Source organism: Malania oleifera, chromosome 8 (genome assembly GCF_029873635.1).
Source record: "Malania oleifera isolate guangnan ecotype guangnan chromosome 8, ASM2987363v1, whole genome shotgun sequence".
NCBI classification, from domain to species: Eukaryota; Viridiplantae; Streptophyta; class Magnoliopsida; order Santalales; family Ximeniaceae; genus Malania; species Malania oleifera.
The window spans coordinates 46,666,096-46,686,390 of record NC_080424.1 but is presented as its reverse complement, the minus strand read 5'-3'; the positions used below and the strand labels follow the sequence as shown (position 1 = coordinate 46,686,390).

Here is a 20,295-nt window from a genome sequence, read left to right as displayed (position 1 = left end):
GTATTTTCCAGAATTGATGGGGTGGCAACAGACTTCAATTTTGAATTAGACATGCAACTTTTAAGGAGTATTTATATCTTAGTTTTTTGGCAAATGCTTTGAAGTAACCTTGATGGTCAATGGTTCTTCATGCAATTCCATATCACTCTTGGTTCAATGCATTAAAAAGAAAATTCATTGGCCCTTTTAAGGAAAGAAAGATTGTTGCAACACATCATGAATACCACATCAAGCATGTATATGTTTTAACCTTGTGAAGCATCTTTTATGAGACAATATCAGAAAAAATAGATTTTAAAAATGGTAACATCTCAATGGTGTTTGGCAAAATATATGGTCTTCGTCCAGTGGAAAAGAAATTATTGACCTTTTAATATTCAAAGGAAACAAAGGTGGTTGTCATAATTTCACATCCAGTATAAACTACTATTCCAAAATCTCTTCAACCATTTGAGATGCTGAGAAATTCCATTTTTGTGTTTGTTCCAAATGAAAAATTAAGAAATGGGATGACCGATTTGTGTACATGGTTGGGCATATGGAGTAGTGAACTATATTTTTGTGTCAAGTTGATGTTCATTTATGTATATAAAGCCCCCTTGTAATGACTTTCTCAATTCTAACTAAGTCGTATCAAAGTCGATCAATTGAATTGAGCTCAAGAAATTTCACTTGTGAGTTTGCCCTATACTGGAAAATTGAGTAGAAGATGTGTGGCTTATATACATATTTGGGTTCAAGACATAATAATTTAAGCTTGTTGGTCAAGTTAGTACACATCTATGTATATCAAATCCACTCAAAAGAACTCTCACAATACTAAAATGAGGTTCCTTTTGCAAGGCAAACTAGAAGAAGTTAACAATAAACTAGCAAAAGAAGTTACGAAGCCACATCAACATAAAGAGGAAATTGTTGAACTTGTTTTTCAATGGGTCACAATCCACTTATAAATCATAGCATGAAAATTGGGTAGTTTTTCTCAAGACTCTCATGAAGATACAATAGTGCTAACTAAAGCACACCGCCTTTAAGTAATTTTTATGATGAATAGATACAGAGGTTTAAAGTTCATAGTCAAAGTAATATCAAACACCATTGCAAATGGAGGCAAGGTTACCTTAATAAAATAGAAGAAAACTAATAAGATTACTATCCAAGGGAGGTTAATTTACTAATGATCCTATGATAGAGAGCAGAAGTGTCCCAAAATTTTAATGTTAATAAAAAGTCTGAAAATTTTAAGATCTTAAAAAGGTTCACATCTTTTTGTAAAATCTTAAGAGAGATTTGTGGAATTTTGAAATATAGAGAGGAAAGTATCTTTTGCACTAATTATTAAATTACTCTTAAAAAACTAAAGTTAAATTTTGGTAGTTCTCAAAGTGACAAAAATTATAGTAGAAATTTTTCCCTTCGGGTGGTTGGAACCTCTTCAATTTATTTGGAGTTTCATTAACTATTTGACTTTATGAAGAATATGAACTAATTTGAGCATCTTTACCTTCTAGGGGTTGAAGCCTCATAAGTTTCTTCCATTAATTGGAATTTCATAAAGTCCAATGAATCAATGATTAATTAACATTTATGTAATCGACAATACCCTTATATATAGATCATCAATTTGCTCCTCCCCTACTTTGGATTATAGATTCCATTGCCCAAATAATCACAAATTCTTGTTAGAAAATAACCTCAACTCACCCCTCTCTAATGATCACATGGAGGAGACTACTACTGCACCATTGCCTAAGAAAGCTAAATTACCGAAGTTGTGGTGTTGTACAATTTGTGTCATATTATCATATTCTGGCAAAATGATAAATGAAGTTCAACCATGAGTTTCTGAAAACTAGGAGCAATTTTTATTTTCTAATTTATAGTAAAAAGAAGTGCACAAAAAGAAGAATGTCGTGACGTCCCAGGAGCAAGGGTGCCTCGAGGTGGGCGAATGAAAAATGATATAAATATTTTTAGGAAAAATTGTAATTGGGAGTCGCCACTAACCTTTTGGGGTGCGATTAGAACACATAATTACTACCTAATTAAGGGTAAAATCGATCTATGTATACCAAATTAGGATTCGGGAGTTCGGTTATATGAGGGGAAGGTACTAGCACCCCCTACACACTCGTTCTACGAACGGTATCTAATTAATTAAAAATTTTTCCTAATTAAATTTAATAACCTTCTATTTACTCCTTTTGAAAAATTACAAAAAAAAAAAAAACTACATGCAAATACATAGGCTATACAAATATTCACACAATATATTTAATATATATATATATATATATATATATATATATATATATATATTAAATTCTCTCAGAACTAAGGTATGTGAGGCTTAAAAAAACCCACTGCCCTTTTTTTGAAATCATATGGATCGAAAAATCGAGAAAATATGTTACAAAATACGCTCCCGACATTTTGAAATTTGATAGGGTTTTTCTAAGTATATAAAAACTATTCCAGGAGATGTTGGATCTTATTTGGGATGAAAAGTTATCAAAAATGATTTTCATGTTTCAAAAATATTTTTCCTGATTTTTTTTATCTTCTCTAAATTTTTGTAATTTTTCCATATCTCCCAAATTTTGAACAATTAAATAACGAAAAGACAATTAAATAAAATAGTGAAACTTAAGTCAAACATATTTTTAGAATTTTCTCCTAATTTTCTTTTTTTTTTATCATTTTCCTATAATTTTCCCGAAATATCAAATAATATAATATGAAAAATAAATGAAGAAAATAATAAAATACTAATATCATATTATAATACAACTACAATAATAATAACAATATATATATCATAACACATACATACTAGTATTATACCATAATAGTACTACGCATATATCATCATATTATTTTGTCTTGGCAGGTATGGAAACAAATCAACAATGAATATGAAAACAATTCATGGGATTAAGGCAACAAATTCACCCTACAATTAATATACAAAATATACGACAACAAATATGGAAACAATATTAAATAATGCAATCACAATTAGGAACATCCTAAATAAATATACAAGTAAATAAAATGAGTATATTACACATTAAATAATACAATAATAAACAATAATGAAATAAACCCTAAATAAGAATATACATACATTAAATATAACAACAAAAATAAAGAAAACCCTAAGTAAATAAAAATGAACATACAACATTAAAAAAAAAAAAAAAACCCTAAATATGCACACATTATATATTAAATGTAACAACAATGAAATAAACCCTAAATATGAATATTAATATATATTTATATATATAAATAACAATAAATACAGCAATATTACAAAATACCCTCAATAAACATGACTTAAATAATACCACTACAATGATTAACATATCAAGCAAAGATAAACTGAAAATTTAATATAACACAAACTAGGATTTACAAAAATAAAAATAAAACTTGAGAATGCTTAAAATAAAAACAACTAAATAAACAAAGGGATAAAGTGTTGACTTTGGTATAATCCCAAGAGAGGGGGTGAATTGGTGATTTAAAAATTCTGGATCAAATATTTTGCAATCAGTATATCATAACCTAGAGTCTGTCTATAACAAGTATTGAATTTACAGATAGATAAAGAAACAGTTGATTTGCACTAGTGTATGCTTGCAGTATTTCCAAATAATCACAAATAAATATTTAACGATTTAATGTAATAAATTCAGTAGATAAATCACACCAAGCAAATACCCGAAAGTAAAGCAGATAAAGTAGGAGATAACATCAGATATGTTATCGGGGTTCGACAACCGTGCCTACATCCCCACCTCAAGCTACCCCACTAAACCTTGCCCACTTACGGGTCGAGCGGCACCAATTACAATATCCTCTCTTCACTGAGCAAGGGAAAACCCCAGATCACATTCATAAGGCCGACCCCAACCTTTACAACCTCTCCTTAAAGGGGCAGAGAAGACCCACCTCAGGCCACTATACCCCACTCGAAATTGTCTCACTATCTCTGCAGGTGTACCAGATGATCCTTCAAGTTTTTCCAAGGCTAACAAACACACTGAATGGAAGGAGGCCATGTTCAAAGAGTACGACGCTCTTACTCAGAATCAGACATGGACTTTGGTATCGCCTGTACCTCACACGAATGTACTAGGATGCTGGTGGATCTTTGCACCAAAACCCTTGCTGATGGTTCTTTTGAGAGACAGAAGGCACGTCCGGTTGCAAAAGGGTTTCATCAACAACCAGGTGTTGACTTCCATGATACAATCAGCCCTGTAGTAAAACCTTCAACCATCCGACTTATTAAATCTATTGTTGTTTCTCATGGTTGGTGTTTGCATCCAATTGACATTAAAAATGCATTCTTACATGGTGTCCTCACTAATGATGTATAGGTGCAGCAACCTCAAGGTTTTGTGGATCCCTCTTGACCTTCCCACGTCTGCAAACTTCATAAAGCTATCTATGGGCTTAAGCAAGCCCCTCATGCATGGTTTGCTCAGCTAAGTTCCTGACAACTTGATTATGGCTTTATTGCTTCTAGAGCTGACCCCTCTCTATTTATTCCCAAATTGCAATAATCTTCATATGTACTTGCTTATCTATATGGACGATATAGTCATCACATCCTCCAAATAGTCCGTCATCACTGATCTCATTCATGATTTGGGACTTGCCTTTCCAGTAAAAGATCTTGGTCCTCTATCTTTTTTTTTTTTTAGGCATTGAAGTTGACTCACCGCTGATGGTCTTATCTTATCTCAAAGAAAATGCATCAAGCAACTTCTCAACCACAACAATATGCTTCATGCCAAACCAATTTCATCACCAATGGTTGCCTCCCTAAAATTGTCCAAAAACTGATACCCCAGATTTTGAGGATGTTACTCTATATCGCAGCATTGTAAGAGGCTTGCAATATCTCACGGTTACAATACAAGATATTTCCTTCTCTGTCAACAAGATCTGTCAAGTCATGCATTCCCCAAAAGCATCTCATTGGAGTGTGGTAAAGCACATACTCAAATATTTGAAAGCCACCATAAATGATGGTCTCTTCTTTGCCTCCTACTCATGTATCAATCTCCAAGCTTACTTAGATGCAGATTGGGGAGGTTGTCCGGATGATCATTGTTCCACGAGGGGCTATTGCATCTACCTTGGCAAACACCTCGTATCTTGGAGTTCCAAAAAGCAACAGATAGTTGCTAGGTCTTCAATAGAAACTGCGTACAAGTCCATAGCTTCCTCGGCAGCTGAACTTATTTGGTTACAAATTGTGTTGTGCGAACTTGGCATTAAGCTTTCTCAAACTTTACTTTATAGTGTGACAGCCTAGGGGCGACATATCTATTAGGTAATCCAATTTTTCACTCAAGAACAAAACATATGGATATTAATTTTCATTTTGTTTGAGGTTGGGTGGCTATCAACTCGCTTAAAGTTTCTTTCATTAGCTCCCAAAATTAGATTGCGGATATCTTGACAAAACCATTGGTTTCTAAAAAATTTCTTCAATTCAAATGGAATCTCAATCTCAATATTGTTGATACACCATTGGACTCGAAGGGACATACTAAACTATACAACCCACTGCACACGAGGAGATCTTTTCACAAAGACTTGGTGTGCAAGAATCAACATGTAATTAGTTATGATTGTTTATTGTATTATTCCTCTTTATGTTTCACATATTCTTCCTGTAACAAATTGTTTCAGTTACACAATATTCTCTTTTTACTGTATTTATACACTGGTTAATCAAATGAGAATAGTGCGAGAACATTTTCCAAAATACAGTCTCCTGCTCTTTGCTTTCCAGGAACTCTACTGATCGTGATCCCTAGCCACCATTCGTTACTATTGTTCGCCATCGCAATCACCGTCGCCGCCGTTGTAAGCCCTAGCGACAGTAAGCCTTCTCCACCGCCGTCGTCGAATCACCGTCGCCGCTGTAGCAAATCCATGTCTACCTTCGCTGCTGCCGTAAGCCTTCGGCACCACCGTGATCCCTAGCCACCGCTCGCTGCTACCGTGAGTTGTCACCGCCGCTATGAGCCCTACCCACCGTATGCCTTCTTGCACCGGCGTCGTCGAATGACCTCCATTTTTTTCCGGTGAGTAACCAAAACAACGACAACATCTTCAGCAATGTTGCTTCCAAATAACCTTACCCATCTTTATTCTTTATTCCATCCCCATCTTTATTCTGAGCATCCAAAAGCAGTGATGGAATTTTTATGTTAATTTCATTCTAGCCTCTTGATTCCCTTCACATTCTCATTCCATTCCTATGTTTTTTCATTCTCCAAACCAAGCTAGGGTAAAGGTTGGCAAATGCGACCGCAGTATCTGGTTAATAAATTTTACAGCAAGAGAATCAACAATTCATTCTAATTGGCAAGTTCCTCAAAAAAAAGTATTTTTCCAATTTTTTATTTGCCATCCAAACTCGCATTCATAGAGGAAAGAGAATGAAACCATGCCAATTTTTCACATGATTAGTAACAGAAGCAATTAGTTAGGCAAAGCCCAAAATATCAACCACTTTTTACCTTCAAAATTGCCTTACACGTCCTCCAAAAAAAAAAAAAAAAACCAGTTCCATCCAAATTATAACTCTTCTAGGCACAATACCAAACACAAACAAAATGTTTATCTGAACTGATTTTGGATTTGCGTAACCCAAAATTTTCCACCCAAAACGCAAATATTGGGAATGTAGCATACATACAATATATCCAACAAGCTGAAACAAAGTATTAAATTAAAAAAAAAAAAAAAAACGCTATAAAATTCTTTTAAGGATCGGTGTAAATAAAAAATAATGTTGTACAGTGTTATATTTTGTAGACAGGTACAATTCCAAGAAGGTAGAAACATTTTCTCATAACCACGGCTGTCGCTTCACAGAGCAGAAGCCTACTTGTTTCCTCTGCTGACCCAACAACCTGCACCACGTTTCAAAACAGCATATTGGTGGTTCAGAATGCTCTGTTGTGATTAGGGCCCCATAAAAACTGCCATCTTTTCCAATTACATCTCACAAGTTGAATTATAACTTGAAAAAATTAGATGAATAGAATCAGGGAAAAGGGGAAAAAAGAAAAATTTCAAGGCAAATTCTGTAATATTTTTCTGTTTCACAAATAATAATTTAAACACATGCTCAAGCAACCTTTTGCCAGGGTGATTTAAATAGATACTGACAAAAAGATTAGCTACTCAAATTCCTCATGGCATACGAGATCAATATTTGTATCCAATCATCATGAGGCTTAAGGCAAGAGAGATTGATAGGCGGAGAAATAATACCTGACAGTTGGAATAAAATTTTGTGAAGTTTTCAGACAAATTGTATAGGTATTCACATAACATATTTGGCAAGAGATTGGTGCAAGCTTCCTCAACAATCTGTAGAAGGGCAAACATATTAACATGCAGCGCAACTAGAAACAAGTGTAACCTAACATGAAAGCTAGGACACAGCCCAGAAGCAAATGGATTCTTATCAATTGCATATCTTACTTCGGCAAACTGGAGCAAATGCAACCCCAACACGCGCTCATCTAGGTGGTCCAATGCTATCCCTCCCGTCTGTCCCAAACAAATAGATATAAGAACTAATAATTTAAAATCCTCCACAATATAAAGGGTTTTATATAGGAATAATTAAGAATGATCAAAACCCAGATTGGCTAATGATAGAACAGAAGTCTCCTATTGTTCCTCTCTTTTGGTGCTCAAACACCATGTCAAATAGGAAATCATATTTTGCACCACAATTTTTACTGCTTTCAATCTAAATTTGAATACAATGCACAACTTATTAATGGACAATGATGGCTCATTAAGCACAGGCAGCAAGACTGACAACAAGACACATTTCTCACTTAAAATATGCAAGGGAGGCAGCAAAAGTTGGAATATGACGAGCGCAATGATATTAAAACAAAAATCAAGAACATTTTCTCGCAAACAAGTACAGAGAAATCTGATCATCTAGATATATAGGATCACAATAACTGCATAGCTCATAACAGATCAAGTCAATGAATTCCATCAGTTTCAACATGGGTCAAGGTTTACAAACAGGGCCTGCCCAATGCACAGCTCCGGCATATGTGGGGTCTGGGGAAGGGGCAGACCACAATGGGTCTATTGTACGCAATTGTACCTTGTATTTTTGCAAGACGCTGTTTCCACGCCTCAAACCTGTAACCTCCAGGTCACACGGCAACAACCTTACCGTTGCACCTAAGCTCCCCTTCATGGGTCAAGGTTTTTTAAAAACTAAAATGTATACATATAAAAAGTATTCAAATGCAATGCAATGGTTTCAGTGCTTACTATTTCCAAAGGGAAGAATACTTACTTTTTTCAGTTCCTCTATGTTTTTACCAGATTTCCTGATTATTGAACAGATCCGAGCATGTGCATACAGCAAATAAACAGCAGTATTTCCCTGCTCACAAAGAGGTTAAACGAGTAAGACGTAATTCTGGCAACTGTGGTGGTAATAGTAATAAAAACATTGTGTGGGATAGGGCGTTTAGCAGGATTAGAAGATTCCACCAAGCATACATGATAAATATCAAAAAGGCATTTATATGTTACATCTCAAATTCTCAATAATATAAACCTAGAAACTTGGTTAGTAGGTGTTAAAAACTAAGAAAATACAACTAAAGCAACTCAAACAAAAAACCCCTCAAAAACAAAGATATCAAGGTTCAAATTGTTGCATTTTTTACTTAGTTAAACAACTATATAACACCTAAAATCGTAAAAAAGTTTCAGCAAACAAACAACAAAAGCCAAACTATGAAGCTAGCTCCTCACAATTAATCTCATCATCTAAAACACAATTTGCTTCACCAAAATCATTGAGGTCATCATCAACATCTTCGTGAATCCCAGCATTAAATATAATTACCATTAAATGCATCAGTATATTAATTTCAGTCTTCATCCTCAACCCTGACTTTAACAAACCACTTATTAAACAGCAATGAACTAAAAATATATTTAAGAGTTCATAATTTTGTAAACACTCATTAAATAAATGAAATGACTTTCTAAGTTTGTCCCGTTCTTATACAAGTTATACATGGTGACATCAAATCTACGACTCAAGCAATTTAGAAAAGAGTCAAATATATAAATTTTGTGTATAGTCCTAAGATCACGTTGATCCCACCAATCCTATGATGATCCTACTGCAAGCCTACAAATTTGCAATCCCATATAAGATCTCAATTGTTTCAGGAAAAGTAGGGTCATTGGGTTGAATGATCCAATGACCTGGACTATGATTTTAACAACCATATTCAGGAAGATAAAAAATAATCATGAAATAAAAAATAAGTGCAGAGAATATAATAACTTCCTCTAAAATTAATATGTTGCTCCTCATTGACTGAGCTTCAGGATTAACAAACAGCAGATGGCTACACACCTTGTCATTAAGCATCTGATCGAAATTAAATGTGTAATTAGTCAATCTGTTGTTCTTCAAGTCAGCATACCTGCCAAGACAAAATAACAGATATCATGTTCTTTTCTTCTCCTGAAAAGCACCCCAAAAACAAAATCAAATCTTTACATTTAGTATACTGTCTTTGCTGCAACATGGGATCTACCCACCATGTCAGCTAAAATAATTTTATATGTGGGTTAATTAGAATAGGTGCAAATTCCACAAAGAACCAGCTTCGAAGTTTTTTTTTTCAACATGTTTCCCGCTGATGCTTCAAGCATCATAATTCTGTAACCCACAACACTTAAACAGCCAGATGACATACGCTGCTCCTCGTAATGATTCAAGAAAGAACCTAACCGGAACCACCCATTGTAGTTGCTAATTACTATAATATTAAAGCAAATGCAGAATAGGTAAGGTCCACCTGAGGTTCAGAAGACAGCAGAATGACAGGCTCAAATACATGTATCATGTGGCTAAGCAAACAAGAAAACTGTGCATTACATCATTGTCATCATTCAAAACCCTGTAAACAATTGCCTCATAACCAATTATAACATCAACAAAAACTATAATAACAGGCAGCTTACTTAACAGCCCCATAACCAATTGCCTCAGCAGTTTTTTCAAGCTCCTCCTCGGTCCATTCTTCACCCTTGCCTGATCAAGAATCAAAGAAGTAAAAAGTTCAGAATTTTAACGTTCAGCATGTAGTTCCTCACACGTACACACATAGATAAATGCATAAAAGAAAACAATAAAGAAAAGCTAATAGGTGGTTACAGTCTTATTAAAAAAAGATGAGAATAGATGGATGAACCACCATAACCTTATAAAATGAAGTAAAATAAATTCCTTTACAAATATGACTGCAAGTAAGCCACATCAAACGAAGCAACAGAAAAATATATCATTCAATGTTATACCACGTTCAACAAGTGCTGCTTTACACCGACTTTTTGCTTCATCCAGTAAATCAACTAATCGAACCACTTCAGTACTGCGAGTACGAAAGCGCTTGCCATCTTCTCCAAGAACAAGACCAAAGCCCACATGGTTAGTTTTAGGGAACTCATTATCATCATTTGGAAGCCAACCCGCGCATTTTGCAGCCTGAAACATGAGAGAGAGAGGCTTTTAACACAAATGGCACCCCGTGTAATAAAAAACTAGAATACCACAAATAATAAGGGGAAAAGAAAGCTTCAAACACCATGCAATGTACAATGCTCCGTGTAATAAGATATGGAATTAAATACATACACTGAACACCATTTCAAAGTGTTGCTGCTGTCCAACATCAGCAACATATATTATCCACTCAGCTTTTTCTTCGTTAAGGCGATACCTGAATATTGCAAGCAGCGCCATCAAAAGAATAAGCTTGTTCCCAGTCCCATGCAGACAGAAAGGGAGACGAGGGATGGATGCAAGGGTACAAAAATTATTAAAAGAGCAAGCAACAATTGTATAATCCAGAATGAAAATGCTGGCAAGAGTAAATGTCCTCATAAAAAGAATAAAAATTGATTAACTTGTCAATTTTACAACAGAAATACACATCTCAACAGCAAAAACATAATTTCTAGAAACATCAATCCATCCTAATGTATTGATATACCAGTAACTGGAGTATGATTAAAATATAGAAATTTAGAAATACACTGCTCAAACAGATAAGCAAGAAATGGCAAAACATGACCCCCTATCAGCCCATTTAACTCTAAGCGCCAAATAATCTGGTTGATGGCAATTTTTTTCAATATTCTGACTTAAAAATAAATAAGAAGCAACGGGAAATAGAGGGAAAGCATGGCAACAATACAGCTTCCAGCTGAACTCAACACTTCTTCAAAATATTTCAGCATAGCCATTTCAAAGCCATAAAGTACTAAAGTCACTCAAAGAATAGGAAAAACAAAGGTAAGTCCCAGGAATGGCCAGCTGTATGAGTCCTTTCCACCTTTATAAATAATCCAGGACATCCTCTAAAAGTTAAAATTCTGTTAAGTCTCATGCTCTACTATCAAGTTTTGAACGGGAACCTAGGCGCAACGGTAAAGTTGTCGCTGTCTAACCTGAAAGTCACAGGTTCGAGGCATGAAAACAGCCTCTTGCAAAAATGCAAGGTAAGGCTGTGTACTATAAACCCATTGTCGTCTGCCCCCTCCCCAGCGCGGGAGCTTTGTGCACCAGGCTGCCCTTTATTTAGAAACAATGGTATTTCTGAGCTCTATGTATAACTGTCTAATTAACAGGAAGAGAGAATCACCCTCAATAACTTTTATTCAGACAGTCTCTCATTTTCTTCCCCATACTAGCAAGTAGTCACACACACTCACATATAGCAAGTCACAATCACAATCAACAGGGATCTTGACCCTCCATTTCATGGTTCACTTTAGCCAATAATGTTACAAATATTTATCTCAATTTAATTATTCTAGTCACTCAATTTCACTATAATTCTGTGAGCTAGTTGTCAAAATTGTACGATTCATGATTCGACACATAATTTGATTCACTAGCATATCTAGTAGGTGAATCAAAGTGAGGGAGAATTGACCATGAGTCTTATGATTCTCAATCCAAATCATATGATTTGCAAGTCTGACCTAGATCCAACTACCCATCGGTTCCCAAGAAAACCCAACTATTTAAATCCAGAAATTCACCATGTGATGCAAAGGCCTTAAAACATTTTCCAAGGGCCTCTCGAATAAAATAAACAAAATCCTTCGGCATTAATCTGTATTTGTTTTAAAAACTTAGGTTTCCTAAACTTTTCTACAAAATTTGAAAATCCAGTAAGTCTCCATTTGTCCAATTGGAAGCTAGAAGTGTTTAGATACGAAGATTTTTTAACATTTTGTCATTTTGAAGGTGATATACTCTACTTTTCCAACTTTATAAGAAATAGAATACTTTTCACTATGACACATGATCATTCAATTTTCATCAATATATCTTTTTTAATTTTTTTTTTACGTATACAGACAAATGTATAGTACAACAAATTTTTAGAATTTATGCAATATCTATGATTTGCTTCATTACATGATTTAAAAAATTAGGTTTCGACTCAGATTGAATCTGAATTAACAACAATGCAAGCTTTTCTTACACAAAAACCTCTTCGCACCCCCTACAAATTATACTAAGTTGTTAACTCTACAGATCACTTCACTTCTTTTTGACATGGTTTATTGTTTCATTCATAAATATTAAGTGAAGCACTATCAGAAGTTGTCCCCCATAGGACATCCCATTAGATTTTGGGGACTTCCATGTTAGAGGTATCTAGTTGAACCTTAGGATGGGGTGGGACGGGGTATGGGATGGAAGATGGGCTACCTCCCATTGTATAGCCTAGGCTCAAAGGGCTCCCAAAAAAATAAAAATTTATGATCAAAAGCTCATTTTTCAGATTTTATTTTCAATGGGTTTTTGGTATAGATGTTAGGGATCTGTTTAGTTGTCGAAATTAGTTTTCACTTTCCATTTCCACCCACCTAGTTTTCTTTTTTTCTTGTGTCAGCATTTGTATAGAAAAGTCAAAAACCATCTTTTCGTTGTTTTCTAAGCTCTACATATAAACATTGAGAAACTAGAAAACAAGGTGAGGTTTTGTAACCATTTAGAAAATTAAAAAAAGGGCAGTCCGGTGCACAAAGCTCACGCGTATGCGGGATCCAGGGAAGGGACGGACCACAACTAAATACACCTTAGGTATTAGAGTGATTCTTCTAGAAAATATCCATTAAGAAACTAAGGGACTGTTTGGTATCATTCCATTTAACAAAAATTAAGCACCTTTTAAATAGAAGAGATTAAGAAGGGGAGATGATGAGTTTGGTTCCACCAGGCGTGCCAAAAAGGATGCTTGAAAGAAATGTGTGTGCAAGCACCCTTTTGATGATTTGGACGTGGGTGATTAGTTATGAAGATGGTAAATTGAGTGATAATTGACTCGTTAAGCCAGCCCCCCACCAAAGGTGTCAGGATAGATGCCCTATTTCACAATGGTACCCTCTGGAATAGGGTTAAAGGTAGAGAATCATAGAAATTGTAGAAAATAGTAGGAGATTAAGATGGGAAGACAATGAATTGGATCTCACTAGGCATGCCAGAAAGATGTTCGGTCAAAATGCATGCCCAAACACTTGATTGAGATGGGTAAATGGCAAATTGGGATACTATGCCTCCTCCCCCCTCCCCCCCAAGTGGGGGAGGTGCAAAGTACCCTATACAAAGTAAAGGGATCTTACTAGGTAAAGGCAAAGAGATAGAGAATCGTAGGGAAAAAAAAAATTGTAGAAAGGGGAAGAAAAGGAGGGAGGTTACCATAAGTGAATTAGAAGAGATAAGGATAGGGAGAGAGGAAAAAAAATAAAGATGGGAAATAAACGCTATTAGAACAAGAATGAGAGATAAAATGGCATAGGGGCCAAAGTGATAGTTATTTGGAACATTGTATGAATGTTTTAAGAGATGTCCTTACATGATTAAGATCGAGACTATTTATACCCATTCCAAGTTAACTCTAAGAAAAGCATCCTTAAATAATCTTGCTAATTGACAATTGGCCTAAATTAGTGCAAATTCAAATCACTTCTTATTATAAGAGGATCCCTTTAATGCATGCACTTATTGTGGATTTGACCATTCATGGCTTTCTTTTAGTAACCCCTTTCCTTCCAGAGTCCAGACACTTCAGATGGATTAGGATCCAAACCAGTTTAGTAATTGAGATTATGCAATTTCTTTCTCCAATGCAAACCCTTTCTGTCCTTGGCAACCCTGTGTGTGCCTTCCATGGGCGACCTAGGTGGATCCACCTGCTCATATAGCCGCTTCCTCTTGGGTAGAGCCTCCTTCGTTCTAAAGGGCAATGGCAACTCTTCACCCTTATATGTCCACTCTCTAAAGCCTATGGTGGCTGCCTTAATATGCCTTCTTAGAGTACGTACATAAAGATATTATAAACACATTTTATTTTACTTTTTCCATTATTGTTGTTGTGAAGAGGCAGGTTGTGTCAACAAGTCTGTCTGTGCTGCTAGTTTTCTGTTTGTGTTGTCAATTTTTGCAAAAACAGAAAACAGATTTTAGTTGTGCAACTCAACAATATTTAAATATCCAAAAATGACTTTTGCGAATTAAATCATTGATTCCATACAAATTTTCTACCCTAAAACATGAGGAAGAGAATGTCACATCATCAAAAGGGTGAAGTGGAGTGTAATAATGATTGAACCTAAATGGGCAGACTTAATTTACCCTATAGGTTACAAAAGTACACAAAACAGGGATAAAAGTCACAAATGAGAATGAATGAACATTAAAAGTTTGATAAAAAGGTTACAGAAACTTACCAAAGAGCTGCAAGATCAGTTGAAGCATAATTATAACCTCCATCTTTCTTTACAACAATAAGAGGAATGTTTTTCCCTTCAATGAAGATCACACGAGCACCCTCACTTTCTTCAACCAAACCCTGCTTACTTAGAGCCTCTAAAACCCCTGGAATATAAGGGTTGTAAAAGCTTTCACCCTGAGAGGAAAGAAAAGTATAATTTTGTGTGCACCTTAGTTTCTTAGAGCTGGAATTATTGATATGGATTTTTAAAGGAAAATTTATGGTTTACCATAACTAACATTCAAATAGTTCAATTGAGAATCTATTCCAACCCATATTAGCAATTACAAGTTGTGCAGAGGTATTTCGAGATTCCAATTATTATCCATGAATATGAGGATTATAAGCAGACTTTTAGCATGCACTATGCAGGGGAAACCAGAATTAGATTTTCATTTATTTTAAAGGTTCTACAATATGCAAAGTTACACTCAGAAACACATTGTACAAAGGAGTGCAAACCAGCTTTTTCCAATGAAATGTTTTGCAGGTTGGACCTAACAAAATCATTACAAGGGGAAAAATACGAGTAGTACCTTTTCCTCTAATTTAACACCAAGACACAAATAGCCTTTTTTCCCATATTCCTGGCAACTGATATAATGTTTCTACAACATGTAAATACACACACAAGAACACAACAAAGGAGTACAAAACAGATTTTTCCATGAGATGTTTTGCAGGTTGGACCCAATAAAATCATTATATGAGTAAAAAATGTAATACCTTTTCCTCTAATTTGATTCCAAGGCGCTGATAGACTTTTTCATATTCCTGGCGACTGATTTCACAGATCTGTGCCCATGCCTTACGATACTTGGGCTTCCCACCCTGCAATATAAATGAACAATATCAAAATTACGAAGAGGAAGTTAATAAGACATCAAGAACATTCAATAAAAGGAAATTATTTTCTCTCTTTAAAAAAGATAGAATAGAATTCATAATTAATGGCTTCTTGAGATCTTTGATGAATAGAAGAATTTGAAATGTATAATAAGCAAGAATCGAAAAATACATCTCACAAGTCCTTAGGTGTAAGAATGTGTAATGCACCTGGAGGCTGACCACTGCCTGTTGCGCCCTTTCTTTAAAAGCAGGATCGTCATCAAATCTTTTTTTTGACTCCTTATAGAATGCCTAGCAATAAAAACAACCACCAAACCTTAACTCCCATAGGTGTTAGATGACAGTCATTATTTAGACAAAAACATTCCCAATTTTTCCACATGCCCAAAGAACAAAAAAACTGGGGGCACCTAAGTTCCTAGTAAATAACACCACACGAACACATAGTAGATAAGAATGACAATAAAGACACAGATCAAGACTGCAGCGACCAGAGCCTTTTTTCGCTTACACAGTTTATGCAGCTGCCCCGTGAGCTCCTTAAACTGCTGTGGCTGCAAGGCCACAGCTCCATCAATGACATCACCTCAACTTTTTGGAGAAATAAAGGTCAAGGAAATTCTAAATTCCCATTCGAAAAATTCACCACAGATTTCAAAGTAAATAAAAAAAAAAATGACAGACTAAAAGTCAATGCATAATTCCAATCTCACAATCTCCCTGCTACTGATTTATGTCATAAGACTAATAACAAAACATGATATGAATGCCAACTTCATAGTATACATAAATTAATTCAATCTATCATAATAGGTAACCAATGAAAGAATAGAACGTCTACGTGCCTATTAACAAAGCCAACCTCATATTGATGACTATTTGAACATGAGAAAATACATTGTTGCTCAATTAGATATCAAGAAGTTGTTGCAATTGAAATGTGATACAACTACACCTCATTAATTGGAGAGATCTCCATCATTGTCACATGTAAAGAGCACAAATGTCACAAGTTGGCACAACAAGAATGATAAACAAACAGAACACAAATCACTCGTGACTTGATTGATCCCCTACTTTATTGGCAAAGTGCAGAAGAAAAGTTATATAAAGTTTTTAAAAAATCGGTGGACTTATTAAGTTCCATAATCCACATAATTTGACTAATTAGAAAACGAAATCAGAACTCAAACAATTTTAAAAGTGATACTTACTTCTAGATCTCCAATAGCTTTTTCAGTTGCATGTTCCCAATTTGGAAATTTTTCAAACAGGAACTCAATCAACATACCAAACTGCAAAACATACATGCGAACTCTTTAATATAGATAGATAAGGCATTAAAAGGAGCAGCACATATCATGTATCGGACATTAAACAGTTGCTTCCACAAGAGAGACAAACTTGCATTCTGTGAGAGAGAAACATAAGAATCTGTTTGATGATCTTAATTTGAAACATTCACTTATTAAAAAACTAATATGAAACATCCACTGCATTCACCAAAGCAGAAAGAGGGCTTTCAACAGGGTCACAATGAGAAGCACAGAGTTCAGGTTTATCACATTACAAAGGAGAAAGGGAATTTACCAAAAAGAAAAACAGGAGTTTCTTTTTTTTTTGGGGGGGGGGGGTTGACAGGACACCTGACTTATGTCCAACAGGAAACCACTTGACCTCCAAATAAGTAACAAACATGATATACCATGACTGAAAATATACATCTTTGATAAACTAGACACAAAACTAAATTTCAAAAGAATTATTTTTTTTAATATCTCCCAGGTGGCAGTACAGAAAGATAACAATCAGCAAGCAAAAGCTTCATTATCCAATTAGAAATATCTATTACACATAATTAACATCAAGCATATTGTATTACAAAGCAAGAATATGGGGAGAACACTTCTAACAGGAAATCATTTTTTAACTCCCAGATAAGTAATGAATTAGTGGTACTAAAGTTTACACACAACGAGTGACAGAGAAAAAATAAGATTAAACTAACCTAAACTGAAATCTTATTAAATATGAACACTTAACAGTTTCCACATAGTATGACTTATTTAGAAATCATGTCTACCTGTGTACCCCAATCACCCACATGGTTTCTCCGAAGAACAACAACATTTGAAAACTCAAGCATACGGGACAAAGTATCTCCAATAATGGTAGATCTCAAATGACCAACATGCATTTGCTTCGCTATGTTAGGCGATGAAAAGTCAACCAGCGCCCTTTTGATTCGAAGCCTTGGTGCCCACAGTCCAACGCCATCTGTTAGCATTTTTTGGATGCTCTGCAGCATTCAGAATTAACATTATATTACAAGAAAGAATCATGTTGATGACTTTCAGCCATATACAAGAGTTAAAAATTGTGAACACCTTGGCTATCCATCTCTTTGACAGTACAACATTAACAAATCCAGGTCCAGCCACGGAGCATGATTCTATCATTTCAGATGGAGGAAGGTTTTTCATTATCGCCTGGAAAAGAGAAAAACATCATTAATTGTTTATGGGTATTGATCTTCATTTCCAAATCACAAACATCCATGATGAATTCAGACACTAGAGATGCAAGTTCAAATACCTGTCCAACGGCAGGAGGACCCCTGAATTCAGTACCCTTGCCTTTTATTCTAGCCCACAAGCTCATGGCATTATTACTGGGCCCAAGAAAATCATACTCAGTCCTTGAAACATAATGCACATAAAATGATGATCCAAAATTGACACCAGAGCCAGTTGTAGAAACTAAATATGATGCCTTTCTAATAATATAAACACAAAGCTGAAGCTTCAATAAACATTCTTTATGCTCTTGTATCCAACTAAACAGACTCTTCTATAAAATTTTATATTCTTTTTTTTGGGGGGGGGGGGGGGGGGGGGGGGTGTGGTTGAGAGAAAGGGAAGCAAAAAAGCAGTACCATTGGTAGTCGCCAAACTTTGCAGTGCAAGCAGCAACAAGAGGATCTACATCTACTTCAGCAGGGACAGTGACCCTAAGTGAGGCTTCAAATAATTTCGACAATTGTTGCTTGAGACTTCCCAAATTCTCTTCATCCTGCATTCCACAATATTCAATATTGAACTTTAGAAACAACCCAATGTGTGAAAAAGAGCAAGTATCTCTCCTTGTCTACACTGGTGTGTGTCTGCGCATGCACATTACACATTTTTGCCAATAATCTACTTCTTCTGCTGGAAATGAATGAACTTACAGTAGCCGCCATGGTCGACATAGACTGGGTCTTGGTTGATGCCAAAATAAATTGCCTAGATGTCGCCCTCAATAAGTCTGTCTAGTTTCACGAAGCCAGCATGAAATTACAAGGAACTGCTACCAAAATTACATGCTTCCAAGTAAAATGAAATGAAAAATAAAAAATCAAAATATGTCAATAAAATGAATGAATGAACAAATAAATAAATATGTTAGATCACCACTTTACCTAAAATCTGAAGCTGTTAGGTTGTGGGCCAACAATCTATATTAAGTTTTAACACTCTCCGTGCAGCCCGACAGCACATTAGAGATAAATATATGATAAATAGCATGCATAATATGGAATGCAATATTTTTTTTTTAAATTTCGGGCAACAAAACTAGAACTCAGGACGTCCTGGTAACCAATATCATGTTAGATCACCACTTTACCTAAAAGCTTGGGCAACAATGTATATCAAGCTTTAACAAAATACTCAAAATGCAAACAACCTTGTGGCTTTCCTGTGAGATACTAATCTAAACTCCTAAGCCCATCCGGCTCAAAGATTAAGATTAGACATCTGAATGATACATTAGGTATTTATTTTTAAGAAAAAAAAAAACTGAAATTCATATGTTCAACCTTCAATTCACTGCTCGCTACATGCGCCATAGCAAAACAAAGCAAACACGCCATCTAAAAAATAAAAGCAATAAAACAAAAGCCATGGATTCAAGCTTGAAATAGCAATTGCTCGGGGAAGAGAGAGGGACCGAAGGAGTTGAGTGAGAACTTACCAGGGGAGGTGAGAGAATGAAAGGAGTGGAGGTGGGAGAGGCGATTGAAGGAGAGAATCGGAGGAGGAGACGCCGGCGGAAACAAGAGGCCAAATGCTACTGCCGCCGCTTGCAATTGCATTACTTCTTCTTGAAATTTGTATATATAATATATTCTCTCCCCCTAAGCTAAAAGCCCTTCTTCCAGGCGTTCCTGTTTCTCTGAAGCTCCTTCCCTCCGTAGCCCGTAGGGCATTCTGCTTTCCCTACTCTCACAGCTGCTGCCAATGAAGGGTTGACACATCATCCATTCTGATTGGATTTAAGTATGAATAAATTGCCGATTCTGATTTTTAAATGGTCAGCCTGTTAAATTTTATTTTGATTTTAGCTGTGCATCAAAATTTAACTTAATTCAAGTCAAATTCTCATTTTAACCTGTTTGTTCAATTTTTACACACCTTCTTACAATATCAAGACAAAGGGGAAATTAATATGAAAAAAAAAAGTATTTATAAAACTTATCACTATTATCAGCATTTTTACAGGGAAAAAAAAA

The 20,295-nt window shown here is 35.3% G+C and overlaps 1 protein-coding gene across 5 annotated transcripts; it reads right to left on the bottom strand.

Annotated features, from left to right (window-relative positions):
• Positions 1-6,647: 6,647 nt before the first annotated feature.
• On the bottom strand, positions 6,648-20,033 carry LOC131162049 (arginine--tRNA ligase, chloroplastic/mitochondrial-like). Of its 5 annotated transcripts, none has more exons than XM_058118159.1 (18): positions 19,758-20,033; positions 18,973-19,049; positions 18,679-18,815; positions 18,339-18,414; positions 18,131-18,232; positions 17,827-18,042; positions 16,958-17,038; positions 15,951-16,034; positions 15,621-15,725; positions 14,851-15,029; positions 10,739-10,823; positions 10,402-10,588; positions 10,066-10,135; positions 9,452-9,521; positions 8,369-8,458; positions 7,522-7,590; positions 7,309-7,407; positions 6,648-6,944 (listed from the first exon to the last, which is right to left on the bottom strand). In XM_058118159.1, exons 1-18 carry the CDS (start codon positions 19,876-19,878, stop codon positions 6,834-6,836), a joined length of 1,959 nt encoding a protein of 652 aa, XP_057974142.1. In that variant the 5' UTR covers positions 19,879-20,033; the 3' UTR covers positions 6,648-6,833. The 5 variants fall into 5 exon arrangements, with proteins under 5 accessions (XP_057974142.1, XP_057974144.1, XP_057974143.1 ...); XM_058118161.1 differs by having other exon boundaries at positions 18,973-19,088; positions 19,758-19,891; XM_058118160.1 differs by having other exon boundaries at positions 18,973-19,107; positions 19,758-19,889.
• Between the last annotated feature and the right edge of the window lie 262 nt (positions 20,034-20,295).

Bases quoted from the DNA above. Each gene is read 5' to 3' on its own strand.
- LOC131162049 (XM_058118159.1), bottom strand. From the start codon at position 19,878: ATGCAATTGCAAGCGGCGGCAGTAGCATTTGGCCTCTTGTTTCCGCCG. The intron at 18,816-18,972 runs GTAAGTTCATTC...TGTGGAATGCAG, and splicing joins TGTCGACCATGGCGGCTACT to GATGAAGAGAATTTGGGAAG. The intron at 7,408-7,521 runs GTAAGATATGCA...GCCCTTCTACAG, and splicing joins ATTTGCTCCAGTTTGCCGAA to ATTGTTGAGGAAGCTTGCAC.